Source organism: Mugil cephalus, chromosome 1 (assembly GCF_022458985.1).
Source record: "Mugil cephalus isolate CIBA_MC_2020 chromosome 1, CIBA_Mcephalus_1.1, whole genome shotgun sequence".
Classification (NCBI taxonomy): Eukaryota; Metazoa; Chordata; class Actinopteri; order Mugiliformes; family Mugilidae; genus Mugil; species Mugil cephalus.
Genome location: NC_061770.1, coordinates 12,471,303 through 12,491,675, shown reverse-complemented (window position 1 = coordinate 12,491,675; position 20,373 = coordinate 12,471,303). Strand labels below are relative to the sequence as shown.

The window sequence follows — 20,373 nt, the reverse complement described above, 5'->3', positions numbered from 1 at the left end:
CGACACCTACTTTTGCTCCTCACATCTGATGACCATCAGATACCCTGCTGGCACAATAAGCTACCCAAAGGAGGAAGAACAGGTAACTGATATAAAGACAAGGGAGCTCCTCATAATGTACAGCAGATTTCATCACAAACGCAGCACCTTGTAGTTGTACAAGGCACCATCCAGAAACGGTGGGAGGAACCAGAACAGGAAGCAGAGGAAAAAGAGACGAAAGAGCAGGAACCATCAGGGGAGCACAAACCTCTGCAGAGTGTGTAGCCAGAAGTGGCCAGAAATCCTACTAGTGGCTGTCAAATATGGACTGAAAGCAGAGAAACAGGCTGTAAAATACAAGATCAGAACCAGGACTGACCCAAGGTCCAGGCTGTGCAAAGATGCCCTGACAAAAAACAGCTGATAACAGCAGGGTGTAAGATGTTAGCAGGCAAGGCATACGTGGAACACAACAACCAATTTGCTGGACTCGTGTACAGGAACATCTGTGCATGAGTATGGACTGCAAGTCCCAAGGTCAAGATGGAAGACACTTCCAAAGGTAGCGGAGAATTGGCGAGCAAAGATCCTGTGGGACTTCCAGATGATTCCAGCAAACAAAATCTGAAATCTCCGTCCAGAAGAGTGCAACACTGGGAAAAGCTAAGATACTGCACAGACCCCTCAAGCTCCTAGGCCTCTGGTAGAGGACCTGAGCTTGGAGGAGGAAACAAGGGTTAGGGTTAGGAAACAAGGCCCATGCACAAGAGGCGAAAGGGGGATATTTATACATACCGGTATGTACACGTATGTGTGTTTACATGTAAACATAACGTTAACAGTTAGATGTATGTCATTTTGTTTCAATCTGATTTCTTCTACTTTTTTGTAGAAGCAGCTAGGGAAATGTTTCCTCTTGTGCTTCTCGAAACTAATTACCTTGCAGCTACAAAGTACGGGTCTGGTTCAGCTCTGTAACTGACTACTACACCTCTGGGAGCTAATGCAGAATGACAAAGACAAGTAATAACAACATTCATTGACTTTCAGAATAAGACAGTGATTCCATTTTATTACATGAATGGTCAACCGTTTTCAGTTTTATACATACAATGAACAGTCGGTATAGCAGATCGAAATGTTACTTCTTCTTCCCAGCTTTTGGAGGTTTGTCTAGTCCTTGGATGTACTTACGAGGAATTTGGTAACGTTCTGAAATATGAACAAAAGACAACATGACTTCAGTTGTGCAAAAGTACCACAAATCAACTATTGAGAAAATGTTTAAGTGTCATTATTAAGTTGTATACCGAGAAGCAAATTGCTGACTTGATGAATCTGGTTGCCTTGGATCTGGACAAGGACTCTGTCTTTGGCTCCTGGAATAGGCTGTAAGACAGAGCTGGCCTGGACTCTGCGCTGTAAAGCAGTGGCCACGACTGTGGGATCCAAACCATACACTTCCAGGTTCTTTATTAGAGTTACCTACAAGTAAAACATGGAATCAATTAAGATTTGAAATCCTAAATAAGCCAGGCTGACACATAAGTGGATTTTAGCCTAATGTCAGACAAGGAACTGAACTACAGAAATGTCAAAGATCACATGTTAAGTCTGACATCACATGTAAACAATGTCTCCATTACACAGCTTGTACAAATGGAGAGAACTGCCACGTGTAACCTTCAACTATGAAATACCCCACTCCAATTCTTTTAGTCATGAAGAGACAGGACTCCAGGGATGGCAATGTTGGCCATCTGTCTAAATTTTGTATGGCCATTTGTGGATCCCAGTGGATGAATCATTAGTTTTTGTCAGTCCCCTGAAATTTGTTACACACACTGAGCACTTAAGAATTGTAGAAGAATGTCCCACCTTCTTATTGGAGCCACGAGAAGCCACCGTAATGTCTATGGGGTCAATATGACCCTTTTTTATTATGGGCGCTTGTCCAGGGAACACAACTTGATAACACTCCTGCATTCTTGACAGTGTCCTGTAAAAAACGACAATTGAGATGGAAGTTATGTACAGATTTCTACTGTAAATGCCTTTGGTTCCTTTTTTACAAAATACAAATAATGAATTACTTATTATTGCATCATCAAATCCCTTTTAATCAAAATGCTGAGGAAATGCACAAAAAACAAATGCTTTGTAAAATACACAGCCTGGACAAAAACAAACAGGTACAAGCCTCCTATTGGACAATTACTGGATGGGTCATTATCTTTCGAATGGCAACAAGTTGCTCAACCCCAACTGAACTATCCAACACATTATTAAAAACTGGACGGATGGGGCATCAGAGTAAGAGAATAGGCAGATGAACTGATGCCAAATCATGCCTAGAGTCTACTGTACAAGCCTGTGGGGGCAGTGCTATGATCTGGGGTTACTGCAGTTTCTCAGGTCTAGCTTCAGCAATATTACGACCAAAGAATGAGGTCAGCTGACTACCTGAATATACTGAATGAACAGGTCGTTCCATCAGTGGATTGTTTTTTCCCTGATGGTACGGGCATATTCCAAGATGACAATACCAAGATTCATTGGGCTCAAATAGTAAAAGAGTGGTTCGCGGAGACATCATTTTCACACATGCATTGGCCACCACAGAGTCCAGACCTGAACCCCATTGAGAATCTTTGGGATGTGCTGGAGAAAGACTCTCCCATTATCAATACAAGATCTTGGTAAAACATGAATGCAACTCTGAATGGAAATAAACCTTGTGACAATACAGAAGCTTCTTATTGAAACAATGCCACAGCCAATACTGCTGTAATCAAAGCTAATGGCGTCCAACGAAATATTAAAGTGTCAGATTTTTTTTTTTTTTGGCCAGGCACTCGATCAACTGTGGAAAATACTGAGAAGAAAAAGACCTCCCTTTAACCTCGACTGGCCAAACAGGCAATTACCTAGAGGTATCCATGTGGGACCTCTGTAATCCATAGTTTATTTGTACTTGCAGTGTATCGCCTTAATGCATAACTATACATCTTAGTTATAATAATAAGTTATAATAATCTTCACACATGGCGAGGGTATGACGGATATGTTGGTCCCGTAAGAAAAACAAATAACTCAGTTTTTACCTGCTAAAGAGGTCATCCCACTTGAGAGACTCTACCTCCTGGTACTCAGATTTCTCCAGTAGGCAGTCACACAGAGTCGGGTTAATGGTCACATAACTGGTGAAGGGAAGAAAAGCACTGACGTTGTCAATAACAGGAGACATGCTGTGCTGCCTCATTAGCCCAAACCGTCTAAATCACAGGGTTTATTTCATTTGCCTAATCGCCAGAATGAGTCACATTTAAACCTTTTACATTGTTATAATGACATTATACGGCCAAGTGTCAGCTCTATATTGGTTTAGCTGGCATTAAAGCTGACCTATAATGACTGCACGCAGCTGGAAAACTTTTAGAAGTTTTTCATCCTTTAAGTCTGCTGGCACGTGAATACATTACATAGTATCAGAACAAACAAGAAAAAGGGCAAAAACGCGTCATCTGTCACAAGTAACATGAGCAATTTGGTCTACGCAACATCATGAAAGGATCTTACTTCTTATTATTTTCATCCACTAGTTCATTCTTCTTGACATATTCTGTGACAATACTTCTTACTTCAGCAGGATGCATTGTTGCTCCTTTCCTGTAGAGGACAGTGTACACGTAAGAAAATGATGAAGGTAACATGTTGGAAATATTTCCATTCCATCATTTATGATCATTATTTTAAACTTGGGAATAAACTCACACCTTCATAAAAATAATAATGTTCATTGTTACTGGCACGGACTTAGAAATGTGTAGAATCAACTGCAGGATGTTTGAGTGGTGTAGTTCGTAGTTTCCTTTCATGGAGGTAGGATACATTAAATTTGACTGCGATACCGGTAAGATGTGGCTAATAAACTGGCCCCTGAGTGTTTATAAAGTAGCATGAACGAATGCCACATACCATGGAATTTAAAACCTGAGCCAGTTTGCACTGCAGCTCCCTAGACAAGCCAAACATACAAGACTTGTTCCAAACCAGAAAATACATGTAAAATGGCTCAAACCTCGAATATGACATTTTTATGATATTTAAACAAACGCTGCTTCGCAGAATAATAACATGCCTGGTGTAAGTTTTTCACAAACATGTCTAACTCCAATTTAGAATTCGTAAATCTACTCTTTCATATAATATATATATATAAAGGAAAACTTGTCTTGGCACTGTATGATGCCACTTTTAAATTTATATTCTACTTGTTCCCAAGATTCTCAACACAAGTCCCCCCCCCCCACACAGAAGTCTGATGTCATAACAGGAACCTCTAAGTACTGTGTGTGCTAACGCTCTGTCATGGCTTACTAGGACATTAGAAAGAAACAGAGTCAATGCGACTGATGTCAACAGTATCATCTATATCATCTTCTACGCTCACAACTCAAAATTAACTGGTGTCATAAACACCCGGACATGACGAGGGTGCAAAGCTGTCGAAATGTCTGAAGGGTAGGAAATCTCATTTCCTGCCAATATGGAGGAAATTGTCAGTTATATGTGCAGCAGTCCATCAGAGAAAAAGCTGCAATTTCAGACACGGTTATAGTTTCCGAACTGTTTGACTTGTGTTATGGGAATATTGTTCTAGCTCTTCACAATGAGGTCAGAGGTTGAGGTTGGTTATAGTGCAGCTCTCCCTTCGCGCTGCCGGGTATTCAGTGTCTCCTTTAAATAAATACAGGATCCAACTGTCCTTGCTATGTTCCCCTGCTGCGTGAACCATGATTGAGTCTGATTGATGAGGCAGGGTTAGGAAAACACAAAAGCACACACATACACACACACCTTTTGTTTGCATCCAGAAAAAGAGGCTGGAGCCGAGCAGACACAGAGTACAAGGTTGTGATTTCTGGAGGATGGAATGGAATTTCTCCTTCTCCTCTATCTTGCAACGGTGCTGCTTCGACGTCCGATTCTTCTGGAGCTCTGAAGGATCGCAATCTATAACGTTTAAGACGAATGAAAAGCACAAGCTTGGTCAGTCAGAACACGGCCGGGTTTAGAGTTTCAGTCCCAACCAAGACTTTCTTTAAATTCAGACACTCACGTTGGATTTTTCCAGTCCACCTCCACAATGCTCTCAACACCTTTGGTGAGTTCTTTCACTCGCACAAGATTATGCTGCTGCTGCATGGTCTGCAGAAACTTGGACAGCTGTTTAGGAAAACAAAACACGCACACAGAGGAATATAGTTATATATTTTCTATTGATATGGGCAAGATGTTTAGTTTTTAAAACACATATACCTTTTTATAGCTGGATTTCTTAATATCAAGTTGCATTCCACTTGGGCTGAAAAACACAATAAAACCCCCTTTTAGTGCTACACTCAGTTCCCTCTCAGTCCTTCCAAAACGATTAATATACTTTACCAGCATGAGAACATGTGGTTGCGGAGAAATGTGCTGGTCAGCAGAGGGAGCTCTGACTTCTTCACCTTACACTTCAGAGCGTGCAGAAAGCACTGCAACAGCAGAGCGTCCATTATTTCTGTGAAACCACACAGAAATAATGTGGGTCACTTCCTTTTCTCCCATCCCATTTGATCACATCATAAAACGTCCATTTGAATCAATAAATCCCTACCATACGGTCACGCTCAAGCCTGCCCGCCATCTATTTATTAGTGAGTGCCTAAATCGTTTTGGGATAGTGGTTACACATGTAGACAAATATGACAAGAGACGTGACTAAATCTGATACCTTGTGGCGTTTTCTGGTCATCCTGGTTCTCCTCCTCTTTCTCATTACCCTTGTCACCCTTCTCCTCCTCCTGCTCAGCTAGACTCAGCTCTCCAATAGCAGAACGGGCTTGATCTGTGACTGTTTCACTAGGACTCTGTTGCTCCTCCGCACACATCTCAACCCCCTCCTCCTCCTCCTCCTCCTCTTCTTTCTCGCTGACCTCACATTCCTCTTCATTCAGCCCTTGTCCTTCACCTTCTGCTTCGGGTAAAGAAGGAGGGCTCGACTTATCTCCAAACGCCCTAAAAAGGATGTGAAAAGACAAAACAAGAACATGATTAACTTGACTGTATGGCTGAGTTTGAATACTGACTCCTTTCAGAGCAGTTGTGAAGACCACAACTAATGAACAACAACAAACAAAAACACCACTTTTACATCTACCTGGTAAATATATGACTATAGCCATGTAATTGTCAGTTTAGCTTAGCACGGGTACTGGAACTGGGGGGCATAGCTAGCCTGGTTTCAAAGGTAAAAAAGCTGCAGCTACATATATGTAAAACAAATTCAGATCTTTTAATCTAACTTGTTGCAAATAATCATCCTTTTCACAACTTGCCAAAAAGAATCCAGTAACATAGATTTACTAACCAGAGATAGTCCATGTACGTGTGGAGAACACACACTCCTCTCCCTTTCATACCCAAACCGTGCATCTCTGCAGTGGACACTGCAGCTGTGCCGACTGCAACAGGAGCGCTACAAACAACCAAGTGTCACATTTAAGTATCTGAAGAATGTGTCAGAAGTCTTTCCATATCTTTTATGATAACACACCTATTGTTCACTACGGTAACAGCACAGCAATCCCCTTGTTTCACATCGGGAAGGCCACATGGAGGCACCACCACACCTGGCAACATGAGATCTTCGCAGAGCGGAGAAAGACATTAAACGTGTGATTTCAATTTAAATAGACCAATGAATCTGCACAGGACTGATTGATTAAAAAAAGAAACATACCAGCCCCTCCTATCAGCTTTTGAAGCACAGGAGACCATGTCCTGAATGTCGGTAAGAGAGCAGGGTAACGCCAAAGCACATACACTGAGAAACATGACAATGCACAAATTACTTAAGAGCAACTCTGACACTGGGTCAATTCGCTGTAGCTTCACTGCTGGTGTATTACCTGTAGGATAAATGCGTTTCTCAACTTCAAAGAACAATGGATTTTTGTGAAGAACGTAAGCTGTCACAGCATCTCCCTTGTGCGCGTACATCTTCACCACGTTTATTTCCTCTTTGTTGGGGACCAGCTCCGACAGCTCATCAGCAGACAGTGAGGGGAAGGCTGCAGCTATGTCAGCTTTGAGCTTTCTCCTAGAGACAATGACATAAACAACACACTAATTACACACTGTGTAGAAAACGTTCAGTCATCTTAACTGCCCACCTAAGTGCACTTTAAAATTTATTTAAGATTTTATTTACTTAGATTTGTGGAATTCTAAAACAGGATCATTTTACCAGCAATCTCAGTTATCCAGGCCATGGTGTATCTAAACATTTCAGATTTCAGATATTCTTTTTTTTTATTCTTTATTAAAGGTTGCTGCCATTCCAGTTGACATTAGTCAAGCAGGCACAGCAAACAATAACCAGTTGCCATTCAGCTAAATAACAAATAGTCGGACTGAAATAACAAGAAAAGTACTTAATTACAGCATAAACAAAAATATGTCATTATGATGAACCTGGTTTAAGATTGACTGAACTTTCCAGTTGCTATCTTGAAGCTATATGAACAGAAGAACTACTACTAGTGTTGACTTGCTCCAGCAGCATTAGATGGGGTCTAATATTTGGACAGCTTTTTGACATGTTTACACCGGTTTCTGTTAATATAGCTTCCATTCATTCATTCATATGCGGATTTGAAAAAAAGTAAATAAATAAATAACCACAGAAGCGAATAAATTAAGTAAAAATCGGTGCTATGGTGTCAACAGCAGTGAGTCACCTGTCGGATCCCTTGATTGCGGTGTTGGATTTGACACGAAACGGTTTAGTAAACATCCTCTCAGATAATAAACTGACGTTACTGCGGTGAATTCAACATAACCACGTCTGAGATAATGTGTCTGTCTTCAATACATCAACAAAATGTCACTTAATACAACTAATCTGCGCCAGACATGTAGCCTGAGACGTTTATAATGTTGTTGAACACGAATTAGCTGTCCTTCCCTCACTGGATAAAATGGTCCGTCGCGTATTTTTGCCCCCATGAAACTGAACCGCGGCATAGAGACAGAATATTAGTTCCGCATGAAAAAATGAAAAACACGATTTAAATGTATTGTTTTGTTGTGGTTCTTTAACAAGTCCTCCAGAATGAAAAGTAATCTGAGTCAACATCAAAATCCAGAATAATTACCAAGTGATTATTATTATTTATTTATTTGTTTAATGTAAAGCACTTTGGGTTGCTTTTAGCATGAAAAGTGCTATATAAATAAATAAAGTTTGAAGTTTGATTATTTAATCAAACAAACCAGCTAACTGGCTATGTGTCCCTCTCAGAGGCAGTTCTAGACTCTTTAAGGTCCTGGGCCAACTTCAGTAATGCATTCCCCCCCCTTCTCTTCTTTTCTCTTTACTTCCAAGCACTTGATGGCTTTGATCCATGGTGTTAATGCAGCAGTGCAGAATCAGTACATTACCCACCTGTCTCATCTCCCACTACGTCTGTGACTGAGCTCTTTAGCCCAGGAAGAGAAGACTGCAAACTTATCAGAAAGTGGGGGTGTAGCTACTTTGAGTATCTTTTCCTTTGATGTAAATCTTTGATCAGGGCACATCAGGGGTGCAGTTTCACTCATCTGAGGAAATAATTCAAAATGGGTAATGTAATATATCTTATTTTTCAAAATGGCAGTTAGACAGTTTGCATTGCAAAGCTATCAGTATGCAGATGTATGCAGGACCTGAGTACTTATTAGGGCCACAAGAAACTCAAGTCTGTAGGCACAGCACATTGCCCAGAGCAGTTTGTAAATGAGTTGGTAAGTAAATGAGCAAGACAAAAGTATTTAGTGAGATTTAGTCATCTAGAAACAACGCCAGTGGTTCTGCTAATGACTTTGTAATGTGACCTCTTATATCATCTCTGCACTGATACACATTAGAGAATTGTGGGTGCCAGAGCATCTGGAGGAACTACTGTACAAATTTTCCAGTACATCAGCACTCCAGGAAAAAAAATGACTTTCATCAACTTTGATCCTTGGTATGAGAAGATCTTGCCAACTAAATATTAGTGTAATATGACTTGTCTCACATTACTACACTGTGCACTCTGTATGTTGCACAAAACGGAAGTTCTTGATTTTCTTCAGGATCATGTTGGATTTCCGTTTGTCTGTCTGAGATTGGCTTGTGGATCTTCTCCCAACCAATGGTGGCTAGTTCACCAGGGGAATTGGTTCGCCTGTTTCTTTCAGTTTTACCAGAGAAAGTTCCTGTGTGTAGAAATGGGTATATTTTCTGCATCCGGAGAACAGACCCAGTACATGCATAAGTAGGTCCTTCAACTTTTAACCAGCAGGTGATGTGGCCTGAAGCTGCTCTCTTTTTCTAGAGATTTTCTAGATTTTTCTAGTGGACGTCGAGCTTAGGTCAGCCCACTCGCAGGAATGTAAGAAAAGTTGAAAGGCTAATATTTTTACAATCCCCTGTCAAATACAACAATTAGTAGTACTTTTGAAAAAAGCTGAGCAGAAGTGGAGTCTAGTGTTCCTGCATTACATACTGTCCATCTGAGACCTGACCCATGGGTTTAAATCCATGTTTCATACTGTCAACTGTGTTCAGGTCATGTCTTGTGCTATTGCTGCGGGTTCTGTGTACTCTATGTACTGTACATGAAGCTCATGTACAGTACTTAATCAAACAGCATACGAAAAGAAACTGTGGCATTCATTAGCTCCAATTCCAAGACGAGTAGCTGCAATCTAGACACACCCGCTCACAAGCACGCATGCTTTCAAGAGCTGACTCTGTGTAGATGTAGCCTGGAAGCAGAATTTATTATGCCTGCTGATGATCTGTGGGGCAAATCAAAACATTTGGGTCTGCTTTATGCAGTGATAAACAGAAGAGTAACAGCCGCATTGTCATGTGTGTCATCTGAGTGCTATTAAGTTGATTTAGTTTACAACTACATGCCTACTGTCTATTGTGTCTGCTGTGACTAGGTATTTGTCAAGAAGCATACATCACTTAATTGTTACTCTGATTGGTTTTAGGACTATTCCCATACGTGCAGAGATATATATTTTTTATTTTTGTTAAAACCTGCCCCATAATGAAATCGTAATGATGTGTTACCAGACTCAAACTGTGATAAGATTTGGAGTCTGGATATATGAGGCTAGCATGGATCCAATGCAGAAGTACACCGATCAGCCACAGCATTAAAACCACTGACATGAGAAGTAAATAACATTGACCATCTTGTGACAATTAAGTGTTCTACAGGGAAACTTCTGGACCTGGCATTTGTGTTACTTAGACATGTACCACCCACCTACACCAGAACGGGCAACTTGACCCCATAGCAATGGTACTAAAATTTATTGCGGCAGCCATCCCCAGCAGGATGCAGCCTGATAGAGACACACACAAAAACATGAAAAACAGCACAAGGTGTTGACCTGGCCTACAAATTCAGTATCTGTATCTGTGGGATGTACTGGAACAAGCAAACAAGCCGGATGCACAGAGGCCCCTCACCCCCTACCCCCAGGACCCAAATGCCCCCACTAATTACATTCTGTTGCCAGACACCACCGGACCCCCTCAGAAGTCCATCCATGTCCATCCTCTGATGAGTCACAACTATTCTGGAGGCAAAAGGGAGACCTACACAATATTAGGAGGGTGGTCATAATTGTATGCCTCATTGAAGTATAAACAAATTCTGTGAGCCCAAACTGACTGACACTCAGAGAGGGCTGATAGAAAGCCCCGCCTCTTCCGTGGTATTCAACCAATAAGAACTCAGGGGGATTAAGGGTGGCAGTGGTGGCGACCCCTCTGCCATCCCCACCCGTCTCCCGTAGGTTACGCCTCTGTGGGACCACCGGAGAGAGGTGCAGCTCTAATGCCCACCATTTCATCAAAATTTCAAGTTTTGCTATTTGTTTATCCACTGAATGACAATCCTGTAATTATTACGTGGCATAACACGGTCTGGACTCTGGGCCAAGTTGTCCAACTACCTGGCCGCCTGTTGACAGTGGACGGTCACACGGCCGCTTCTTGTCGGGCCGCCTGACTGACTGAGAGCTGCGGCTTGTATCCTGGCTAGCGGTGACGGCGCTAATGCCACTCAAGGACAACATGAGCTAACTTGCAAAGATAGTTTGAGAAACCACTTGCAGCGAGAAGACGTCCCCCGACAACACTGGACACTTATCTCTCATTTGTTGCCGGTAGTAAGCATGTCGAATCAGCACCCGCCGGCTTTCCCGACCCAGCAGCAGCAGCAGCAGCAGTCTAATCTGAACTCTGCTGGTTTCCCACAGCTTTTCGTTAAACCTCCAAACAAGCCTCTTCAAATCAAAAGGAATGTCATAACAGACGATTACAGTGTAACGAGTCAGGTGCTCGGCATGGGGATAAATGGCAGAGTGCTGGAAATATTCCACAGAGAGAGTGGAGAAAAGTATGCACTGAAGGTAAACATGTCCACCGCAATGACTACTTGTTACTAGCTGCTGTAAAGAACAGTCAGAAAGACTGATGAGTAACTATGACGTTGAATTGTTTAAAACTTTAAAAGTTTTTTTTTTTAAAAAAAGAAATAAAATAATGCAGCTGTCCCACTTTATATTTGTTTGTATGAATAACTAAACACCTAGTGTCTGTAGTAGTTTATATTAAAGTAAATTATATTAAAGTCCAGTAAAAGTGATTTTTAGAAGAGACAGTATATCAGTTTCAGTGTGGAAGAAAATTGATGGAAACAGATGGTTCTCACAATAGCTATTAAGTCTCCAGTTTCTGCACTTCTTGTACAGTATGGTAAGTCATTTTATCTGCTATAGTGTATAGGTTGGCGTTTACCTTTTTGACCATAAAATAGTGAGAGTTCTTTGGGGCATTGTTTGAAAGATATAGCTCTACTTGTTTAGTTTAGATCAGTTGTTGATTTCTTACTATCTGTCAGAGCGTGACGTAAAGGCAGCACCTGACACTGACAGATGACCTTTTCCAGGGTGCAGAGACGAAGCCTCGAGACAGATTTTAAAGTTGATTGTGTTGGCCCAACAGTTTAGTCTGCATCTGTTTAGCCTGATATGTGCACAGTGAACATGATGAAAGTCTGGTTCTCAACGTTGACATGTCGAGCTCTGAGGACGGACTTTTGTATCCTTTCTATAATTTCAGAAAATCTGTTTCTCATACACTGCTGTATCTTTCCACTCCCCAGGATATCGCATGCCCCTTCCTAAGCCATTAGGAAGAGTTCAATGCACGTATTACCTCACTGGTTTCCTTTGGGATCGATTAGTCACTCATAAGGCATGTGTGACATGTACCCAACCACAGAGCACCTGAAGTGAGTGGTGCATTTATGGTGACAGGCAGCATTTAAAGTTAAGCAAGGCCTGAGTTCTAGCTGGGGTCACTGCTGATTTCAGGAGTGAGTTATAGATGTGTTTTCTTCTTGAAACGTGCCTTTTCGGCGTTCGTGTGATCAGGTCTGTTTTGAAAGAGGAGTGTTGACGTGTTCTATCCAAATGTTGCCAGCCTGAAAGAGAGAGGGGAACATGCCTGTGTCTAAAAGTAGCCTCATACGAGAGGCCAGAGATGACTGGGGGATTATGAAATCCTGGATGGGGACAGCAGGACAGGGTGTCACACTCTTCACTTTCGTTAGTTAGTGAAGGTGCTTTAAACTGGTAAACAAACTAGGGAAACACGCAGATCAATTCATTTCTTTCATGTTATTTTTCTTCTGAATTTAATAGTTTGGAAATGCACACGGCACATATGATTTCTTAGTAGAAAGAGAGATTTGGACAAATTTACAGGGAGCTAACGTTAACATTGTGTTTTGAGTTGAACAGTGGAAACATATGTCTTAATACCCACTTAGAGACTTGTTTGATCTTCCTGAAATGGGAGTTACTGACAGGTAATATCCCCCTTGAACCCTGCTTGACTATAAATAAGCAGTGTCTTGACATATGTTTTCTTGGGAAAAGAGCACATCCCAAAAACGTATTATGATATACAGTGTGTGTGAGATAGACTGATCCCGATATAAGTGAAGGAAATCCCATTTGACAGTGGCACAGTTAAGTTCTCATCGTTAATGCCGTGACAGATTTATGCCATAAAAACTAAACCGGGCAGCAATGCAGCTGCATTTCTGCATGTAGTTATTCTACAAGTCAGTTGTTCTTTTACAACCACAATTACTTAAGGTATGCATAGAGGCATCTTTTGCTGTGTGGCTGTAAATATTTCAAAATAAGTTAAGCAGACTAATCAAATATATGGCTATTAAATGTGTGTATAAATTGAATATTAAGATTTCTTATTCACCTGAGAGGTAAGGACATTTGTTTAGATGCTGCATGACACAAATAAAGGAAAACAGACCAGCGTCAAGCAAATAGTGTTGCAGCTAATTTCAGTTAATTAGTTTTGTCTATAAAATATGAGAACATATTTAAAACCTCTTTAATGTATGGCAGAGGTGAAATTCTCCCAACAAATGTTTTAAATTTTTGCAAAAAAAATATTTTTCATAAGTCAACTAATTATATTCTTTTTTGTAACTGAAGCAAAACCTGGAAAATGCAAGGGACCAAACTATTTTACATGAAATATTACAATATTTCAAGTGTCCTTATTTTTGTTCATTGCCTACCCATTGCACTTAACTTATCTAAATTCAGAGTATGAATCCACAGCGACTTTCCACAACTATGCTGAGCTGCTGTTGTACTTTCTTCTTCATTCATTCCTCTGCTATGTGCGGGTTTCAGATGCTCCAGGACTGCCCAGAGGCCAGAAGGGAAGTGGAGCTCCACTGGAGGGTGTCACCTTGTCTCCACATTGTCCCCATCATAGATGTGTATGAGAACCTCTACCAGGGGAAGAAGTGCCTCCTCATCGTGATGGAGTGGTGTGTTGCTCTGCATTCTGGATACACGCATGGAAACACAGTTATAGCCAATATGGAATATGTGGTCTTAAGAAAAAAAAAAAAGATAGCACATGTTGTCAAACTGATTTCCTTCCCTGGATATCGGCCATCTTTGAATTGGTCGTGGAAGTTGTGGTTTAAATTGATTGCTCTGTGTGCTGACGGAGCCTGATAATGCACACCAACTGAGGTGAGTACTCTAGTTTCCACACTTCAGGGCACAAAGTAATAAAAAGCAGACAGAGAGAGAGAGCGCTTTGTCTGGATTATAATAATGCAGGCGTCTACCTCTAATATCTGCGGTCGCATTATATGCTACAAAACCGGATTGTGAGTTTATCGACGAGATGGCATGATTGAGTTTTCCGGCCAACTAAATAGACATGTGGAAGGTTATCCAGCTGTCGTAGACGCTGATTAATAGAGGTTTTGAGATTTCTGTGCATTTTTGTTTTCAGCATGGACGGAGGTGAATTGTTCAGTCATATCCAAGACAGAGGGAATCACGCTTTTACAGAAAGAGGTAAACACGTATTAATTCCTAAGAAAGTTGCAGTTGGAATTCAGATTTCTTATTTTTTATTTGACTACTATTACTGGTGGACATAGGGATTTAGTACAAGGGCACGGCACTGTTTGGGATCTTCCAGTGCAGCCACACAAACATATGGTACTTTGATGAAGAAGTCAGTCAGTAGTTGGTCTTTTTTCACTATTCCAGTTTGAGTATTTTTTAAAAAAAATTCAGCATCCACAGTGAAGTATCTTGCTTTGACCCCATTAGCCTTAGGTCATCTAACAGCAGCATCGACTGTATATAAATATGGACAACATCGCCGCTTCCTTGCATTGGCCAGTGCCATATTGTGACTTTGGAGCCATAGTCTGATCAATACGGTCTAAGTTGAGCCATCATATTGATGATAACGATGTTATGTTACCTCTCTAAAATGACAGAAACCACCCTTAAAAAAATATCTGACGTGTATTTTACCCCGTGTCAGAAATTGTTAACTCACTCCCTTACCCCTGCTCTCTATGTAGGTTTGCACTATATAGTGAGCTCAGTCCCAACAGACGCTACACGTATCATTGTTTGCTATCGTATCATTACGTGTCAGACTGCCGTGGCTCCCTTGGTCCATATTTTCGCAACAGCACTTCAAAATGTGTCTCACTAATGGCCATTAACGGCAGGACCGCTAGAGACGCAATGCATAGTGGGATATCCACCTCTTTTCGCAATACTTTATGGGAAATATTGAGAATTCGATCACCAAGGTTTCAGACACCACTACAAAATGGCGTAAACCCTATATGAGGTCCTACATAGAGTCCTACACGTGCAAGTCCCATCCACTAACATGGAGAAGGTGTATCTTATGACCTTTACTGCAGCCAGTCACCAGGGGGAGCTCTACTTGCTTTGGCTTCACTTTTGAGGAACAGTTCCGCCATCTATTTTTATACTGTGTATGAACAATGAACTATGACGTCTCCTTCTTTCATTACACCCTGGAGTCTTTAAAACAGATTGATAGTACGCCAGATGACGTAAACCAATTATATATAATAACACATAATGGCTACGGCGTGTACATGGAAAATGTAGTTGAAAACACATTCTGCATACCCGTCTGAAAATTGGCTGCTGAATTTACTGTCCCATCTGTATATATCTGTACTAATCCGTTACACCCATGTCTTTTCACTTCTCAGAGGCCTCGGACATCATGAAAAGTATAGGAGAGGCGATACTTTTCTTGCATTCCATCAACATAGCCCACAGAGACATCAAGGTAAACACCTCTTCTTATGTATTTGAGAGAAAAAAAAACAACCAATGTAATGAAAAGCTCCAATTTTTCAGCAAATGTTACATCCGTGGAAAACGTTGTGGAAAAAAAACATTAGATCACTATCAATCACTAAAAAGTAAAAGTCTTATTGTGCCCTTATTCTTTGGTTCTACTGACAATGCCAGTGCTTCAGGCCAAGTAATACAGTCAGGGAAGAAAAAAAAAAACAAGAGATAAGAGAGTTATGAAAATAAAGTCCTCCAGGCATCTGTATGTAATGGACATTAAATTGTTCACATATGCAGAGTAAGCAAACAGTGAATGGCTGCGGACGTAGACCGATTGGATCGCCCCTAAAAAATAGTTTCCATGAGTTCAACACTGGAAGTTTTTCCTTAAAAGCTTCTGTTTTTTTTGTCTGTCCATATTTTCTTTTGCCCTCAGCAGCTGAGAATAGACTAGAAAAATGGATCATTGTACTTCATACGTACCTGCTCGACAGATATATGAATCCTTTTCTCCAGATGCTTGTTGGTTAGTGCCTCTTTCTCTTTCAGCCAGAGAATCTTTTGTACACCTCTAAAAGAACAGACGCCCTCCTCAAGCTGACTGATTTTGGTTTTGCTAAAGAAGTCACTACTTTGAACTCTTTGGCCACTCCGTGTTTTACACCATATTATGTAGGTAAGACCACAGGACATATGCGCTCATGAAAATAATTAGCTTAACTGTTTTTTTTTTTGTTCAGTGCTTTGTCTCACAAGGTTGAAGTGCATTAGCGGATACAGTGTTAAGTGCTTGCAGGTTGGTCTTATATTTCTAATACAAACATCCTCTGGCTCTGTGGTGTGATCACAGCTGTATTATGTATTTCAGTTCTGAAGAAACGTACATTAACATAGTAATATCTCTGACAAGGCACAGCAGTTCAACACTGCCAATAACAAATTTTTAGCCATCCCCAGTGTGTTTGTCTAGAGGGGAGTTTTCTTCACGTGGGAAGTGCACTGACTTGGTTACAAGAGGGTACATCCCGTTTGGAACGTGAAAAATGTGCTACTTTAATGACCCTTTTTGCTTTTAATCAATGTTTCTTCCCGTGACAGCTCCAGAAGTTCTCGGCCCAGACAAGTACGACAGATCCTGTGACATGTGGTCTCTGGGTGTCATTATGTACATACTGTAAGTCAGATTTCATGTTGCTGAAAGATCCTGTCCGTTGTTAGGATCCGTCATCAGATTGTTACGTGTTACATGATAACATGATTGACTTTTCTCCCTCTCCCCCCGTCCAGACTCTGTGGATATCCCCCTTTTTTCTCCCATCACGGCTTGGCCATATCTCCCGGAATGAAAAGGCGGATCTGTAATGGGCAGTATGAGTTCCCCAACCCAGAGTGGTCTGATGTGTCTGAGGAAGGTGAGAAGGAGCCACACTAAAATTTGAAATGGATGTTTTTCAAAATCTAGCAGTGGTATTCTTCTGTGGGTTCAAGACGAGACCGCAAAAATGAAATGAATGAATGAAATCTCAAGACCAGACCATAAATTATTATTATGACATAGTTTTTTTTATTAGTTTTCCAAAACATAGGACACTTATAGAAATACTGGATGTGTATGATATGTGTGGGAGTATCAGAAAGAAAAACACCTTACTAATCAGCTGTTTAGTGGACTTTGTATTATGTCGTAATATACATTGCTCTGAATAATACCTTTAATGCAAATTATAATAATACCAATTATAATAATCTGTAATAAATGTGTAATAATAGTCTAATATTACAACTTGATTGATTGGACTGGACCAAAAATGGGATTACTTCTGTTCTCTGCTCTGTGGTTCAACGATGAAGTTTTCTATTGCAGCGAAACAGCTGATCTGTCAGTTACTGAAAACCGAGCCCACCCAGAGAATGAGCATCAGCGAGTTCATAAACCATCCATGGATTAATGTAAGAGCCCCCCTGTTTCAGTTTGTTCAAGCAACCTACCGGTTTGAAAAGGTGAGATCTGGCTGAACGCTTGCCCTCGTCCTCTGTCCCCTGCAGCAGTCGGTGGAGGTCCCGCTGACGCCTCTTCACACCAGCCGCGTGCTGCACGAGGAGCAAGACGTCTGGGAGAAGGTGAAGGTAAGTAACGGGAACAGTTTCAATGTGCTTTGAATGAAGGAAATCGAATGTTTTCAAAAATGAAACTGTTTTTCATTGAGTTTTATAAGTGTTTTTTGTTTGTCTGTTTACGTCAGGAGGAAATGACAAATGCCCTGCAAACGATGAGAGTGGACTATGATCACATAAAAATCAAAACTATTGAAGACTCCACTAATCCTCTGCTCTTGAAGAGGAGGAAGAAAACTAAACACATGGCCCTGGCGCAGCATCCAGGCTAGAGAAATGAAGACGTTACGTATAGTTACAACTTATACAATAACATGCACAACCACATTCATAAAATCCAGTTAAAGAGGAGCCCTTCAGCACTCCAGGGAAAGTGGGCTTCATCATGTGGCTACATCATGTCTGCAGCTGCTTTTATGTCCTTTCGTTACAATTTATTTTACAAATCTTTACGTGAACTTCAGCCATTATAGTAAATGTGCATTTACAGAGAAACAAACGTCTAGTGTGTGTTCTAAGTATAAAGGTTTTCATTATTTTTGATGTACATAATTCATTTTTAGTGAGCTGTTTTTTTTGTCAAGTCACAGATTGACCCGGCGTGTCTGTCCGCTAGCCCGCTCTCAGTGTTGAAATCCATCAAGACAGATATTTTGCCTCAGGGGGCTTTGAGGTTTTTTTTTTCCAGCATCGTTCATATTTATCTATTGAGTGATTATTACCAGAAGCCGCAGACTTTGTTATGTTTCCTGATCCAGTAACCGAAGAATTTCTCCTTCCCGCAAAGTAGGAAGTTTCTTACCACGCTGCGCTCGCTGTGCAACATTTTCTTGCCATGTGTCGCAATAATCGCGCTTGCTGTGCCTATACGAAAGGGGTGATAACTGCTTAGTGAACTCACTTCTTTCTCCAAATTCCTAGCGACACGGAAGGAAAAGCTTGTGGCAGTAAAACTCGAGAACAGCGTCAAGATTACAGTGGACAATGTCTTTTATTCTGTATTAAACGTCTTGTTGGTGATCTCTGTGGATTTTGTGTGTTGTTTGACCCGTTCAGTGAGTCGCACCTAAAGTGTTTCTAGCAGATAAAGAGCCTTATTATGTTATAACGTCAGATGATATTTATATTTACATTCAATTAGTTTCTTTATAGAAACCACATGAATGACTGGGTGAAAGAAAGAAAGAGTCGGACAGATGTTTTGAATTCTCTGTGCTCCCTTTAGATTATGAACTGCGGGGTTTGAACAACTTCCTTTTGTCAGAGTCGTCTCCTTTCACATATCGGTTCTGTTTTTTTAGCATCAGCCTGCAGTGAAGGAAAACACCTGATTCAACATCATCGAGTAATGGAGTGAACTGGCAGGCCTAAGTTATCTATCTATCTATCTATCTATCTATCTATCTATCTATCTATCTATCTATCTATCTATCTATCTATCTATCTATCTATCTATCTATCTACCTACCTACCTACCTACCTACCTACCTACCTACCTACCTACCTACCTGAATACCTCCATCATACGTGGACAGAGAGTCGCTGACTAAACACAAAATTAAAGGGATATAACTAAAACTTTAAAAGGCCACATCTGCGCATGAGAAATGGTTCGAGGGTGGAAGTCCGTGTTACTTTGTGAAAATAAAGACTAAATTTACAAGCTGTAAAGAGACAAACATTTGACTATGTTAACATTAATCCCACTTATAGAAATACTGGATGTGTATAATATGTGTGAGGCTAAGAAAGAAAGAATATTACACTTACACCTTGCTGATCAGCTGTTTTGTGGACTTTATATTCTGTCGTCACATACATTATTATGAACCAACAATTACATAGACCTATAATAATCTGTAATAAATGTGTAATAATAGTCTAATATTACAACTTGATTTGTTGATTCTTTATTTGTTTTTCAAGTTTTGCGTTCCTATAAAACTAGAATTTAAAAAAAAAACAAAGACTTACTTAAAACTTACTTTAGCTAAAGGCTCATCTCCAAACTGTCAGAAATGAGACTGCGCTCTCATACATTAGCATCACCGCACTCACAACTATTTTCATCAGTCTTGTCACGACAGGAAGCGACAAGAGCACGTTGTGATCCGGGGCACATGAATGTTTTAAATGTCTCGTCAGGAATCCATGATGGTGTGACTAACAGATGCGGATGCAGTCGACTGAATGCGTTTGCGTGCCTGTCGTCCGTCGAAGGATCCTCATCCAGAAAATGTGCAGATCTGTTTTAAGTTAGCATATTGTTCTCATTACAACATCTCCCACTTGTAGTAGGAGTGAAATCCATTCATGATAATAAAATAGTTTCGGGTTTACTTCATGGTACAGCTTGTGACATCAAAGGCCTGCTCAGTGTTATTGTGTGCTGTCACATAATTAAGTTGTGTACATGAATCAACAATGCCCATGGAATGTTTTGGATGAATCCCCTAATTACAAGATAAGGTCTCCAGT

At 40.7% G+C, this 20,373-nt stretch overlaps 2 protein-coding genes across 3 annotated transcripts; one reads left to right on the top strand and one right to left on the bottom strand.

The window, feature by feature from the left end:
• Positions 1-1,021: 1,021 nt before the first annotated feature.
• eif2d (eukaryotic translation initiation factor 2D) lies at positions 1,022-8,719 on the bottom strand. Of its 2 annotated transcripts, none has more exons than XM_047572348.1 (15): positions 8,477-8,719; positions 6,939-7,129; positions 6,770-6,853; positions 6,584-6,674; positions 6,398-6,505; positions 5,762-6,045; positions 5,431-5,548; positions 5,305-5,350; positions 5,105-5,211; positions 4,843-4,998; positions 3,562-3,651; positions 3,087-3,182; positions 1,861-1,981; positions 1,293-1,467; positions 1,022-1,194 (listed from the first exon to the last, which is right to left on the bottom strand). In XM_047572348.1, the coding sequence occupies exons 2-15, from the start codon at positions 7,027-7,029 to the stop codon at positions 1,124-1,126; spliced, it is 1,638 nt and encodes a 545-aa protein (XP_047428304.1). In that variant the 5' UTR covers positions 7,030-7,129; positions 8,477-8,719; the 3' UTR covers positions 1,022-1,123. The 2 variants fall into 2 exon arrangements, with proteins under 2 accessions (XP_047428304.1, XP_047428300.1); XM_047572344.1 differs by lacking the exon at positions 8,477-8,719 and adding an exon at positions 7,770-8,031.
• Positions 8,720-10,817: 2,098 nt separating this feature from the next.
• On the top strand, positions 10,818-18,915 carry LOC124998785 (MAP kinase-activated protein kinase 2-like). The gene is made up of 10 exons (XM_047573329.1): positions 10,818-11,490; positions 13,813-13,952; positions 14,432-14,496; positions 15,693-15,772; positions 16,330-16,456; positions 16,879-16,954; positions 17,068-17,192; positions 17,645-17,730; positions 17,827-17,907; positions 18,024-18,915. The coding sequence occupies exons 1-10, from the start codon at positions 11,254-11,256 to the stop codon at positions 18,165-18,167; spliced, it is 1,161 nt and encodes a 386-aa protein (XP_047429285.1). The 5' UTR covers positions 10,818-11,253; the 3' UTR covers positions 18,168-18,915.
• The last annotated feature ends 1,458 nt before the right edge of the window (positions 18,916-20,373 follow it).

Excerpts from the sequence above, each read along its gene's own strand:
- eif2d (XM_047572344.1), bottom strand. The coding sequence starts at position 7,825 with ATGTTTACTAAACCGTTTCGTGTCAAATCCAACACCGCAATCAAGGGA. Across the intron at positions 6,854-6,938 it reads GAAACGCATTTATCCTACAG|TGTATGTGCTTTGGCGTTAC; the intron begins GTAATACACCAG and ends CATGTTTCTCAG. Across the intron at positions 6,046-6,397 it reads ACGTACATGGACTATCTCTG|GGCGTTTGGAGATAAGTCGA; the intron begins GTTAGTAAATCT and ends CATCCTTTTTAG.
- LOC124998785 (XM_047573329.1), top strand. The coding sequence starts at position 11,254 with ATGTCGAATCAGCACCCGCCGGCTTTCCCGACCCAGCAGCAGCAGCAG. Across the intron at positions 13,953-14,431 it reads CTCCTCATCGTGATGGAGTG|CATGGACGGAGGTGAATTGT; the intron begins GTGTGTTGCTCT and ends TTTTGTTTTCAG. Across the intron at positions 16,457-16,878 it reads TTTTACACCATATTATGTAG|CTCCAGAAGTTCTCGGCCCA; the intron begins GTAAGACCACAG and ends TTCCCGTGACAG.